Below are 13,463 nucleotides of genomic sequence, written 5' to 3' on the forward strand. Positions count from 1 at the left end.
TGAATGAATATTCTTTTTTTATTGTGATCGCCAAAATAATTTTATTAGATACAACTTCTCAAACAGTACCAATAACAGGCTCAGAATTTAATTACAATAAAGCAATTCACAAAACACTTTAGGCAATAGAACATGCTTACTATTTCTTTGAAAAAGGCTCCTCCAAATTTCTGTACAGGATTAATGTGTGATACAATAAGCTGTTATAAGGAGACCTTGAAAGAACATCATTCTACATTCCTCATATAGGTATGCTTTCAGGACTGTCCTGTGGAAGACCAAATAGTCCGATCCTTCCACATATGGCAAATAGGAACTTTCTTAAATGATGACTCATTTTCCACTCAAAACAATGGATGTTGTAGATTTTTTCCCCCTGCAATTACGTGAAAATATGTACATTTTATTTTGATGGAAAAAAAAGAGACCTGAAATTTTGATTTTTTAAAAAATTACATACTTCAGTTTGGGGTTTATTATTCATTTAAAGACATACAGATTCATAGCACACTACTAAAATCAATGTGCTAGTGGGAATTTAAAAGGAAAATATTCACCAGCATATTTGTCTTTCCTAAAAGAATGATTTCCTCTCTCTTTTAATATGTATAGAGCATACTTTGGAAAGAACTTTTAGCACTTAAAATTTGAAAATTATAGCCCAATCACACCTTTTTCTTTACCCTTCTATATTGCTAAAAACTCTCATTAAAATTTCAGATCTACTGATTCCATCATCAACAATCAACCAATCACAGGTTGGCCTGAACGTGCCTCATGAAAAATAAATCATATACCTGTAGCATCTATAACATCAGCAGGTAATATTGGGAGGAAAAGGTATGCCATTATTCCATCATACTTTGTATTAATAATAAAACCTTCTCATGGAGAAGAAAATACATTAAATACTTTCAATCATGATATATACAGCAATAAAAATTCACATTTTCATGCTTTGGTGAGACTGAAATTGTCTACCAAACAGTCCTTGTAGTTTATCTAAACAGAGGCCTCTTAGGATCTCACCTATTGCTCAGTGCCAGACATGAAGTTCCTGATGCCAAAGGAACAACAAAGTATCTATCATCTTGAGAGATGTCTTCCAGACATCAAGCCCTGGGAGCAGTCCTATGTCCCAGATGCATGTTACAGTCATGGCACTGAGTAGGTCTGGAGTCCAGGGGGACATACCTCATCTACAATCAGGAAACACTGCTCTGAAGTGGGTGGAAAGACAAAAATAGCCTTTCAGAGCCTGACCAAATCCCTTCTAATGTGTCGAGTGCACTGGACCTTACTTACAAGGTCCTTGAAACGGCATGGATATTTGTCATAATCACTCTATATACATTTTTCTGAAAAGTTTAATGTTTCATTAGGGAAAGTGACTTGCAAAGAGCCACCCTTATCTGCAGGGCCTGTTGCCCCACAGTTCCCGCCAGCTTCATCCACTAATATCACACTCTCTGAGTCCTGCCCCTGGGAGGAGTCTGAAGTCTCTGAGCTTCGCATAGTCCTCAGGGAAGTGGTTTCTGATGAGGGCAGCCCGGGCCCAGCGCCTGGCAACATATTACGGCCCCCAGTGCCAGCTTCACTGAGCTCTGGCATGTAAAGGAGAGTCTGGGAGGTGCTGCTGACCTCTTTTAGTTCCCGGGAAATGAATGACCTCGAGTGGCTGGACATGGCAGATGTCCGTGGGCCTGTGCAGTTGAAGTTGCCTCCTGACCGCTCCCTGCGACCTCCTCCGATGCGGCAAAAGAGACATTTTATTTTCTCTATCGCTTTACTGAGCACTGTCTTTCGAAGAAGGATATAGATCCAAGGGTCCAGAATAGGGTTCACTGAAGCAATCCGGATAGCCTGCAGGTCAGGGTTCTTGCTGATATCGGTCTCAATTTTGGGTTGGTACAACTGGTTCACAAAGACACGCACCTAAAACAAAGAGATATACCCAAAACTTAAATTCGGTTCAGGGAAAAGTACTTTAAGAAGAAAAAAAAGCTTTGCCAAGTCATGACAAATTGTAGCAAGAGGGAAGCAAAGGTTTCCAGCCAAAACTTTGAGAACTCAATTTGTAAAATGAGAAATAAGACTAGACACAAATTATGCCACTGTTGCCTTTTAGCTAAGAGTTAAAAATTCTATCTTTTCTAGATCACTGTTCAGTGCATGCAAACTTTTGCTGAATCGTTTGTGATACATTTTATCTTTTACTTCTATCATATTAATATGTGTGGGCAAGGCCTAGCCACATGCCACATTATTACCATTACTGAAATGTGACTTCTTTCCTACCACTGATCTCCCTTCTCACCGTCATATGTTTTAAATGAAACTCTTGTTTCACACAAGTCTTCGCAGGCAAGCCTAGAGTTGCCCATTTTTATATAGTTTAGAAATGGCTGCTGTAATTTTCAGTCTTGGAATGTCAAGGAAACTATTTAATCCTTCCAAATGCAGCTTTACTGGAACTAATCAGCCGGGCAGCTGCGTACTGAATGACGAGGATGGCTCATACGGATCTTTTTTAAGTCTTCTCATATAAAAGCTGTCTAGTGATCCTAGGACCCAATATGACTTGGGGGAATTTTGTATTTCTTTTCTCTAAAGGTGACTGGACTTATTGGGAATGCACAATCTGATTACAAACATTTTAAAGAAACCCTTAAATGGAGATAATTTCTATTAGGCATTTTTTTTTCACTTTGGACCCTTTGGGCGAAAGAGAAAAGAAAGGAAGAAAAAAAAAGACAAGACAAGGCAAAAGAACTGATTCTTGATTTCACAAATCTTTTAAATGCAGTTTATTTAACAATGTTTCAAAAGCCACAGTGTGTCAAATACTCACTCATAGCCTATTTATTCATATGTAAAGAATGATTTTTAATGAATTTGTTTTGCTATTTCCCCAGGTTAAAACAGATTATAAGCAGCAACATAAAAATTGGGTGAGGAGCTGTTAGAGGAAGGTACACAAAAAATAGAAGGAATTAACAAGTGGATAATGGAGAAAACAGAAAAGCTACAAAAAGCAAACCTCAGGACTCAAAAAATCATAACAATACATTTTACTATTTAACATAAGGTCAAACACACTATTATCTTCAGCAGCCAATAACGCTGTTATTGTCTATTCTATGTCCATGATTGCACAATAATATGACTTTTCATAATAATGACCCTGAATCATAAGGCAGGCGTTAAATGATGTTTGATATCCTCTGCTCAGGAGGAGGAAGTGGGCAAATCCAATTAAAAAAAAGTTTGCACAAAATTATTAAGATAAAAGCATTTTTGACAAAATTAAAATTAGAAAAATCACTTATTGCCTAGTTATGTTAGTGAATGACATTCCAGATATTTTAAAAATGTCTTGTTTTTGAATAGTAATTCAGATATAAATTAGCCCCAAACTACAGTACACTAGCTTTGTGACCAAGGGCACATTATCAAATCTCTCAGAGACTGTTTCTTTATGTGTAAAATAAGGATGATGAAACTGAAATGGCCTCCCTCACAGGGCTGTGATGAGGAAAGTGTTAAATATTTAAGTGCTTTATAAGTGTTGGTTGTTATTATCATTGTTACTAAAAAAGAAATGGACATAGTAGTTAATATAGAATTAATCTTTGGAAGAGAGATGAGCATGTATTTTACATGTAATTTCAGTCACCTTGGCATAATAACCTTTTAATGCATTCTCTAGGTAATGTAGTAACATTTTAGAAAACACTCAGAAATATGTCTGTATCCTGGTCATTGTTTTTCTAGGTTTGGTATAGATATTAAAGAGACAAAGAAGCATAAGAAGATAGAAGGCCAGGACCTGGGTTCATGTCTTACCTCTAAAATACTAGCTGGGTAACCATGAGCAAATCATTTACCCCCTCAATATCCCCAAGCAATCACTAGACTAGAAATACAAACGAGTTTCCAATCTGCATCAATAAAGGAGTTTCCCTACTGTCCTCTACCCCTACCTTTTCCCTACACTGACGAAAATACAGGTCCTTATTTGTTTGTTTATTCATTTATTTTTTAAGGATAGATGTTACCATGGCTTCCCTACACTGGAGCTCTTGACAGAAAACGCAAAGATTACTTCTAACACATACTTATTGGCATCTTCTTTGTTCACCTATATACTTATTATCTAGAAATAATATAAATTGTTGTTGTTCAGTCATTTTTCAGTCATGTTTGATTCTTTGTGACCCCATTTGAGATTTTCTTGTCAGAGATACTGGAATGGTTTGCCATTTTCTTCTCCAGTTCATTTTACAGATGAGGAAACAGGCAAACAAGATGAAGTGACTTGCCCAGGGTCACATAGCTAGTGTGTGAGGCTGAATTTGAACTCAGAAAGATGAGTCTTCCTGACTCTAGACCCTGTACTTTTATCCACTGTACCACCTAGGTGCCCAAGTAATGTAAATATTGTATCTGAATTTTTAAAAAAGTAAATGCTGTAAATACTGTATCTGAATTTAAAAAAAAAAGCTTTATCAGTGTGTGGTACACACAGTGTGTGGTAAATCTATAGGGTATGATTTTAACAAGATTGGAGAATTATGGCCACTAGGTGACAGGGCTACTCCAAGTATCTCCTTAAAGAAAGCTAACTAACTTAGTTTTTCAGTTTCTAAGTCAGCTACTAAAGATAATCAACTCAGAAGTATTTGCCTTGGTTAAATGGAAACTCTGTATCTAGCAAAAATCTAGCCTTTGACATGACCAGGTGCTGCCTGCCTCCACCCTTTCCATCTCAAGAGACTAGTAAAAGAAGGTAAATTCATGGAAAATTTATGGTAGAGAAAGTGTCAAAGAACACAATTCTTTAAAAGCCATTTTAGTATCTTGGAGAACAAGGAATGTCACTGAATGTTTAGCAAGTCGGTGGTTAGTGCTAACTCACACAACACAAGTCTCCTTTCACCACTGACTTGGCTGACTTCAGGTAAGGAGAGTAACATCACTGTGTTTTTTGATTACTTAGTAGTCAAACTATAGCGGTAGTATCTAGAATGAATGCCTGCCGGCATGGTGCTAGAAGGTCATGGATGACAGTCATGTTAAGAAGAACATATTTCTATTTTAATCTTTTGTGGTAAAAAAGGTTAAACCTGTCAAAGGTGAGGGGGATGCACTATTGTTAAAAAGTTTAAGTAGCAGCTAATGGAACTCTTTCAAAGCTAAAGTTGAAATTTCCACGATAACTTACTCTCCGTGGAGATTTTATTTCAAGATATAGCATCTTATACTGTCTTACATAAATACATTATCATGGCTATTTGATCTGCTTTTCCCAGAGGGTAGAGAGCCTATACCAGAATGAATACATCCGGAGAAGCAATCCAACTTATGTGGGAAAATTGAGGGCATTCCCCCCCCCCGAAATCCCTGTTCAACAGGCCCTAAAATGTTACACAGAATAAACATGCTCAGCCAGTTTTCATTGTGGGGAAGGTGCTCTACCGATAAAACAGAGTCTGAGTCAGGAAAGAAAAATCTTGAAATAATTTAGGTTAAAAAATAGAACGCAAAGAACCTGTCACCATCCAACCTTAAGAAATTAATCTGGCTCAAAGTAACTTCATATTTATATATGTGGTTTATTCTTGGCAAAGCTAGGTAGTAGCTTTACAACTTCTTGAATCTGTGGAAGCTTCTGTATTGCCTTCCCTGTCCCTGAACCTTCATCTCTGGGGTAGTGTGAGAATGAGGTGTGGATGGTCATGAAGCACTCCTACCATAACTATGCTTCTTTTCTGGGAACCTCTACAGATGCTTTTATAAAAACCCGAGGTTCAGTGAAACACAATTTGAAAGTCACAGGGCAAAAATATAGACTTAGTCCACAATTATTGGGCAGATAGGTGGCACAGTGGATGGGGTGCCAGACCTCCAGTCAGGAAGACTCATCTTCCTGAGTTCAAATATGACCTCACTAGCTGTGTGACCCTGGGCAAGTCACCTAACTCTGTTTGCCTCAGTTTCCTCATCTGTAAAATGAGCTGGAGAAGGAAATGGCAAACTACTTCAGTATCTCTGCCAAGAAAATCCCAATGGGTCATCTGAAAAAAACATCAGAGTAACAATAACAGTCCATAATTAACATCATTTCAACAGGAAGCAAGGAATGTTGCACTAAGAAAGGATGCTGACATTCTAATTAAAATGACTTAATAACCTGGCCAAAAAAAATGATTTCAAATGACTAAAAGTGGCCTGTTATTGAGGTCCTGTTGTACCTGTTTTACTTGAAGAGCATAAAATGGTTTGTGTGCTCAGCTAGCTAACTAACTACCTTGTGAAAAGGTTAAAATTGGCACAACTGTTACTGAAATCCCTGAAAAAGAAATTTTTTTAAATAAAAATACTTCTAAATAAAACCCTTACCTCAACACTGAAAGAATGCAGGCCATCACATTGTGGTCAGTATGTCTTAGGAAACATTCATCCACCAAAGAATTGTCACAGTTAGGTATATATGGTGGTACAAAAAGACCATCGGATTAGGAGCCAGAAGTTCTGGGATCAAATATTCTAGTCTTATTCTGTCATTAACTGGTAGCACACTGCTTAGCCTTTCTAAGGTCACATTTCTTAGTATATAAGATGAAGTTAATAATACCTGGGGTGAAGTTTGTATGAAAAGGTATAAAATGAGGGTGCAGGTGATTCAAAGGGGATTGAAATAAATCTAAGACCTGAGTATGTGGGGAATAGGTATAGAGATCTAAGCCTTTGATGCTGAAGTGACAAAACAATGGAAATAATATGCCTGCTAAAGATATAGTAGATGGGAAAACCTTTTGGAAAATTCTAATGCCTGTAAGAGTTGAAAACTACTGGAAAGTTGTCAAATCATTAGCAAGGTTGCTACTGTGATAAAGTAATTACTATGACCAAAGGACTTTACCAATGAGGAAGTAAGTTAAGGTGTGAGGGAGAAGGTTAATGATGCTAAGTTTGGTTTCTAATAGGTGAATTAATCTTCTTACCCACTTTAAAGGAACACCTGTCTAATGCTTCAAGTTATCTAGTGATGGGTAAAACTCAGCTGTGGAAAATCAAATTGGAGGAAGGAGAGGATTGCAACAATGGTGCTCTAATACAACAGTTTGTGTGCATTCATGTTATTCATGGAGATGTAGTGATGTATAAATATACACACCAGAAGGCTTACTGTCAGTCTTAAAATGTGCTATGTTTAAAGTTAAGGAGATAAAAAATAACAAAACATTTTAGGTTCTGCTCTAATGGCATCAAAGCCTGTTCTTGTGTTATTCGTTTACCTAAACCTGCACTGCCTCGCAGGGCATTTTATTGCTCTCTTTACAGTAAGCCTACTATAAACAAAGAAGTCTTTTTTTAACCTGGTTTTCATCTGTTTTTATAAACCTAATCACAGGCTAGCAAAGGCTTTATAGAAACAATTGGTTTTATAGTAAACAAAAAACAAAGTAAGACATGGCCAGTCATTTTCTAGACTAAGGATGCATTAAGCCAGAGTTGTTAGTTTTGTCTAAATTGCCAACCTCCTTTTAGGAGTGAGATGGATTTTTCTTAAATTTGGAGTAATAAAAAAAAAGACCACTTCACATTTGATCAATTGTGCATGGAGATGAAAAACATATATTCCAGGTCCCGCAGCAAATTGGCTCATACCCTGAAGCATGTTATTTGATTATAGTGATTATCTTTGCTTGGAGAGCTGCAAACATGAGCAACCAGAAATTGATCTAGCTATTGCATTTAAGCACCCTTCGATGGCAGGTTTCTCTGAAGCCTTCTAGAGTGTGCATTCCTTTTTGCTTATCCCATGAGTAGAGATATTATTTCTTCAAACCTTCCTGGGTTTTGAAACTGGCTATAAATGGAGGAATGGATGAAACGATCACGTGTATCATCCCCAATATCTGTTTTCTCTTTATAATTTTTTCCAGAGGATTCTGAAGATTCAGTTCATCATATTAATCAACTTGAATCCTTTCGAGAGTGTGTGAACAGCTAATTTTTTTCTATTATCTTAGAGTATCTCAAAAAGAAGAGTTTTTCTGTTTACAGCTTAGGTCAGTAAAGAAATTTCAGTTTGTTATCCTGGTAAAAATTCCTTCAAAGACTTAATTAAACCCTGGAATAACTTCTAGCCATTCTCCTGAACAGAAACAGTTCCTTACTGATACTCTAGCAAAAGAGATCACAGTTGGTAAACTATCATTATTGCTTTTTTTCTGGTAGTCAACAACTTTTCAAAACAAGGCAAAATTTGTTTTTTATTCATAGCATTTTGTTATTCTGGTTAATCTTGTCATAGCTTTTTGAAATTCCAAGTAAACTTTTTGTTGCCTATCATCATTATCTGCTTGACTTAAATGATCTGAAGGGTTTGTCCCTCAGACAGACATCACTCTCCCCACAGGTCCTATTTACTGGTTTCTTGAAATCGAAGCTTAGGCTTAATGATTATTCACCTTTGGATTATTCCTGGGCTCATTACATAATTCGTAAGCTTGCTAAGCAGTACATAGTCTTATGTTGAAATAATTTGAGTTCTCAAAATAATTTTGATTAATTTTTTTCATTATCACTTGTCTCTCATTTTAAAAAATCATGAACGTAAATGAAACCTATTAGTTTTAATTATTGCCTTTTTAAAGTCAAGAAAAGATTAAGCCATAGACTCCTTACAAAGATGTTTCAGTGCTTATCCTATTCAAATGTCTTTCATTCACAGACTGAGCTTCCTTATTTTCTCTTTAAAAATCTTAAATGGGATGGAGAGTGCTCAAAATGCATTGTAGCTTGCTAGCTATGAGCTTTTTGCTCAGTTTTTTTCCTTATTATTTCAAATGAGCATGAAAACTGTATCCAAAATGAACCTGACTGTTACATTCATAGCAACCAGGAATATGTCCATTAAAATGATTAAGTCTTTTTAGATCCTTCCAGGTCTTAGAAGAAGGCATTTTCCCATTGGAAGTTACTACTCTTTGTACATTTGTCCTTTTAGAACAACCACAAGAACATTTTTGAATTATGTGTTGTTTAACTTTCTAGTTTTTACTTCTACAAAGTAGATGTTCTATAAATAAAAACCATTTACACTGTCATTTACCATACTGTGAAGCCAAGGGAAAAGACCAAAGAAGGAAGCTTGTTGCTTCCAAAATCTTACTTCATTTCATGCTACTGATAAGGACAGTAAAACATGTTTATATAGCAAAGGTGAATTAACTCTTCAGATTATATTATGCCCTAGACCCTTTTGGCCATATTTTATGCCTCTGTTTACACAGTCTGGCAAGATGCTACTGTAAGCTGGCTCCCATTCACTTTTAAGGCACTTCCATTTACATTCACCTTTATCAGAGACACTATTTTAACAATCAAGATCCCTACGTGGTTGGTGGTAAATAATAAGAGCTTTATTATATTTATTATCATACATCCCAACCAGTGCAAGAAAGGACTTGTCCAGTGATTGAACTGATGGTGAATTTCCAACTGAACACAACAGTAGTGAGACTAAAACGGAATTACTTTTTTAAAAGTATCATCAGTTTTAAGGTTTAGCATTAGCTTTTCTGACAACCTACATGTACAAGAGGCTATGTGGTACAATAATTAGAGAGATAGCCTCAAAGTCAAGAAGATCTAGATTCAAATCCTGCTTCTGACGCATGTGACAAAACCTTGTAAGTCTCTCCAAGACAGTGCTCTCAGACTGCAAGATGCAGAGAATCTGTAGAGGGAGCTCCTTCACTTGGGAGGGAGTTCCCTATATGTGAAAGCACAGGTTTATACTTAATCTACACCTGTTTAGGTGAGTTTGACAAAAAAGTATTTTATGGTAAAATCAAAGCAAACCTGTTCTCTTGAATAAAGCATACCAAAATCCAATGATATTCATATACAGATGTCAGAATCATACTTGTTCTGTGAAGGAAGACGTATGTGAATTATTACAAATGTATGTGAATGATCAGTTTTGCATTAGTGCTGAAATATGTGCTTCCTGAAAATTTAATGGAATTTTCTCTGTAAGAAAAATGAGGTGCAGTTGGAATAGCACCAGATTGGCAGTTGAGATCCAGGTTTGAGTGTTGACTCTGTGTTGGACATAGGTGGCTGAGTCTCTGTTTCTTTCTCTGTTGAACTACAGATGATCTATGAATCTGTCAGGTCCCTTTCAAGCTGAAAATTACTGTTCTTTATTATTTTAATACAAAAGTCCTTTAAAAATCCCATCTTTGTAGACTACCACCAAGCTCATGTTCTATCCTAACAGTGTGGGAAAAGAAAGATGTAATAGAGTTGTCTAAGGAAGAGAGCATTCTGCTATATTCTCCCCATATGGCTACAGGAAGGAGTAGGGTATTTCTCAAATAGCAAGAAGACAGCAAGAGATAGACAGCTGGCCTGGATAAGGAAGGAAAAGAAATAATATGTAGAAAAGCCCTCTCAAATCCTTGTGGGAAAATTCACCATGAAGAGGTGTGAAATGAGGGTCCAACTGGTTCAAGGAGGGCTGGAATGTATCTAAGACCTGGGGAGATGCTGAGATGACAAAACAATGGGAAAAAGACACCTGAAAGGAGCAAATATAGGGAAGAGCCACCACAGCAGGGTAAAGTTCATCAAAAATTATTCTAGAGGCAGCTAGGTGCTAGGGAAAGAGTACTAGACTGAGAGTCAGGAGGCCTGGGTCCTAGTACTGTTCTAGTCTAGTCTAGTTCACTAACTAGCTCACTTCAGGTTAGTCAGTTTGCGGCTCTGAATCGGCTTCCTGATCTGTGAAATGAGTGGGTTTGTCTAGCTGTTCCCTTCCAGTTCGAATATTCCAGGATTCTAAGGCAGTAGAATTCTGGCTAACTCACCACGAGAGGGATGGAGCAGATGAGAACCACCAAAGAGGTTGCAATGAGTAAGATGACCATCTGGATCTCCGCACCAGCAATGCGGCGGAAGTTTCTACGCCTACGAAAATCACTGAGACGAGGGACAGCAGAACAGGAGGCAAGGCTGGAGGAGGCGGCGGAGACCGCGGCAGCGGCGTGGCTGTCAGTGCCCAGCGAGGTGCGGCGCACAAACTGGCGGTGCATGCGGATGAGCGCCACGCAGACCAGAATGTTACAAAGAACCGTAACGAGGATAAGGAAGGAACTGAAGCCAGCATACATGTAGGAGAAGGCGGCGTGTGTGGTTACGTTGGTGCGCCAGTCTATGAAGCACCAAGTATTGGGGTATTGAAGCGTGGAGCTCCCAAGTCCCATGCTGGGCAGGGCGCAGAAGAGCACGTTGGAGACATAAACTGCAAAAAGTGTGAGTCCGGCCAGCTTCTTGTCCACGTAGTGGCTATAAAAGTAGGCGTGGTTGATGGCCAGGTAGCGTTCGATACTCATGGCGCAGATGATGCTGAGGCCAGAGAGGCCAAAGAAGAGGAGGATGAAGGTGCTGTACTCGCACAACCCATTGCCTCCGGGCCACTCTCCCTTCACGTAGGTGGCGATGGTGACCGGGCTGACCAGCGATGTGCCCAGCAGGTCGGTGACTGCCAGCCCGCACACCAATGTGTAAAAGGTCGTCTCCTTTTGTTCCTTTCGTGACTTGCACAACACCACGATAGCGATCAGGTTGCCCACTACGCCGAAAATGAACATCACCGCTGGAATTGTCACGGGAGGGAGAGGACCGGTCTGGTTCAAGAGTGCCACAACGGCAGAGGTGTTGGCATTGGAAAACATCGTGATGGCTAGAGGGGACGGAGCCTAGGGCGAGAATCTGCGACCAAGAGAGATCGAGAGTGTGAGCGATGGAGAGAAGAAACGAGCATTGAGCAGCATTGAATTTTGTTATCTCTGGGGCTCAGCTTTCACACATTATGTATAATAAGCGTAAGCATATTATAATTCATGAGGATGATAATCAAGTTTCATCTAGATAGAAATCTACAAGCTTAACCAATATTACAGCTCGAAAGATATGGTTTTTGGTTCTTTTTTAAAAAGCATCCTCTCCTTTCTTCTCTCATGTCTTCTCCCCCTTCTTCCCCCCTCTCCCCAGCTAGTAGGAAAATTAGGACCCAGTCAAGGAGGAAAGCTGTCTTGCATAGGACTTGGTTCTATTTGACTATACTCATTAAAAAGCAAACAAACAAAACCAAGTTAATTGAGGGCGCTGTTTCGGGGAAAAAAAAATTTGAACCCGCCAAACTTGCTCTGTGCCCTTGTACTCCTTTCCGGATCCCAACTTAGGGCAGCACCTCACCTCCTGTCAAAGCTACCCTCTTCCTCCTTTCTTCCATCCTCCTCCCTTCTTCCATCCTCCTCCTTCCTCCCACCTCAATCTGTCCCACCTCCCCAACCCCCCAGCTCTCACCGGCGGTGGCACTAGAGGTTCCTCTGCACCCTTAGTTCCTTTTGAAACACCTTCACCCGCCTCAACAGCTTTTTGCCCCACTCAATGTGGAGCTTTGCCAAGCTCTTCTTTCCTAGGTAGGGTTCGAGTCTCCTCTGCCCACCTGCTTTGGAGACTAAAGGTCAGCTCAGCCTGTCTTTGTTTTAGGAGAATCAAGAAAGACAGGAGGAGAGCAGGATGTGTAGGAGGATGTAGGTGAATTTTCTTTGTTTAGGGTTCAGATTTCTGAGCCCCAAATTAGGGGCTGCGCCGCCTTCTCAACTCCGTGGGACAGTGAAGATCCCTGAGCTCTGGGGCGCACGCAGGTAGGCGCTGGCACTCAAAGATCCTGTCCCACAGGTGGACGCAGGTGGTCCCAGGACTGCCAACGGTCCGGCCGAGGATGGCTATCGAGGCCGGCGGCTGGGGCTGCAAGAACTTCCTGCGTCCTGGGGATCGCTCGGCATCCACTTTTGCTGGGGCTCGGACCTGGAGCCGTTCATCTTCCTCTGCTCTGTCAGGGTATGTACTGCAGTCCAGCTCTTTCAGGCTCTGCACAAAGTTTTCTCCTCCTCCAAGAGTCCCTTACGCGGGCGGAGACCGACGACGCACCTCCCGTCTAGCTATTGGTCTGATTGGGAGCGGGGGCTGGGGGAGTGGGGAGAAGGAGGGTCAGTTCTCCCACCTCCGCAGCTAGACGCGAGGTTCCCCTTGCTGTTCAGGGTAAAAAGAAACTGGGGGTGGGAGTGGGGCGGGTCTCTAAGGCTTCTGTGGGCGGGGTTCTGTGCCGGGCAGGAGCCTGACTTGGTCTCCCGCCTGCCTCCTCTCCGCTGTTATCAGCAGTCAGCCCTCCGTACCCACAGGGTGGCAGCTTCCTGTACCTTGACCGCCGTTGGAAGGCTGAGCAAGCTCAGCAGCAGAATCACCATCCACTTGCGGTCGCCCTTTTGGCCCGAGGATGCACAGCCTGAGGGAAGCTGGGGAAGCTCCTTTCTCTCTCCCTCTCTGAGCCCCTTCTTTGCTTGTTTCCTCCCTCCTCTTTCCCCGGTCAGGGCGGG

The 13,463-nt window shown here is 40.3% G+C and overlaps 1 protein-coding gene across 2 annotated transcripts; it reads right to left on the reverse strand.

The window, feature by feature from the left end:
- On the reverse strand, positions 1 to 13,258 carry PTGER4 (prostaglandin E receptor 4). 2 transcript variants are annotated; one of them, XM_020996229.2, is made up of 3 exons: positions 12,530 to 13,258; positions 10,887 to 11,790; positions 1 to 1,935 (listed from the first exon to the last, which is right to left on the reverse strand). In XM_020996229.2, the coding sequence occupies exons 2-3, from the start codon at positions 11,751 to 11,753 to the stop codon at positions 1,345 to 1,347; spliced, it is 1,458 nt and encodes a 485-aa protein (XP_020851888.1). In that variant the 5' UTR covers positions 11,754 to 11,790; positions 12,530 to 13,258; the 3' UTR covers positions 1 to 1,344. The 2 variants fall into 2 exon arrangements, with proteins under 2 accessions (XP_020851888.1, XP_020851880.1); XM_020996221.2 differs by having other exon boundaries at positions 12,388 to 13,252.
- Between the last annotated feature and the right edge of the window lie 205 nt (positions 13,259 to 13,463).

The sequence above is a fragment of the Phascolarctos cinereus genome, unplaced genomic scaffold (genome assembly GCF_003287225.1).
Source record: "Phascolarctos cinereus isolate Bilbo 61053 unplaced genomic scaffold, phaCin_HiC Scaffold_4;HRSCAF=312, whole genome shotgun sequence".
Taxonomy (NCBI): Eukaryota; Metazoa; Chordata; class Mammalia; order Diprotodontia; family Phascolarctidae; genus Phascolarctos; species Phascolarctos cinereus.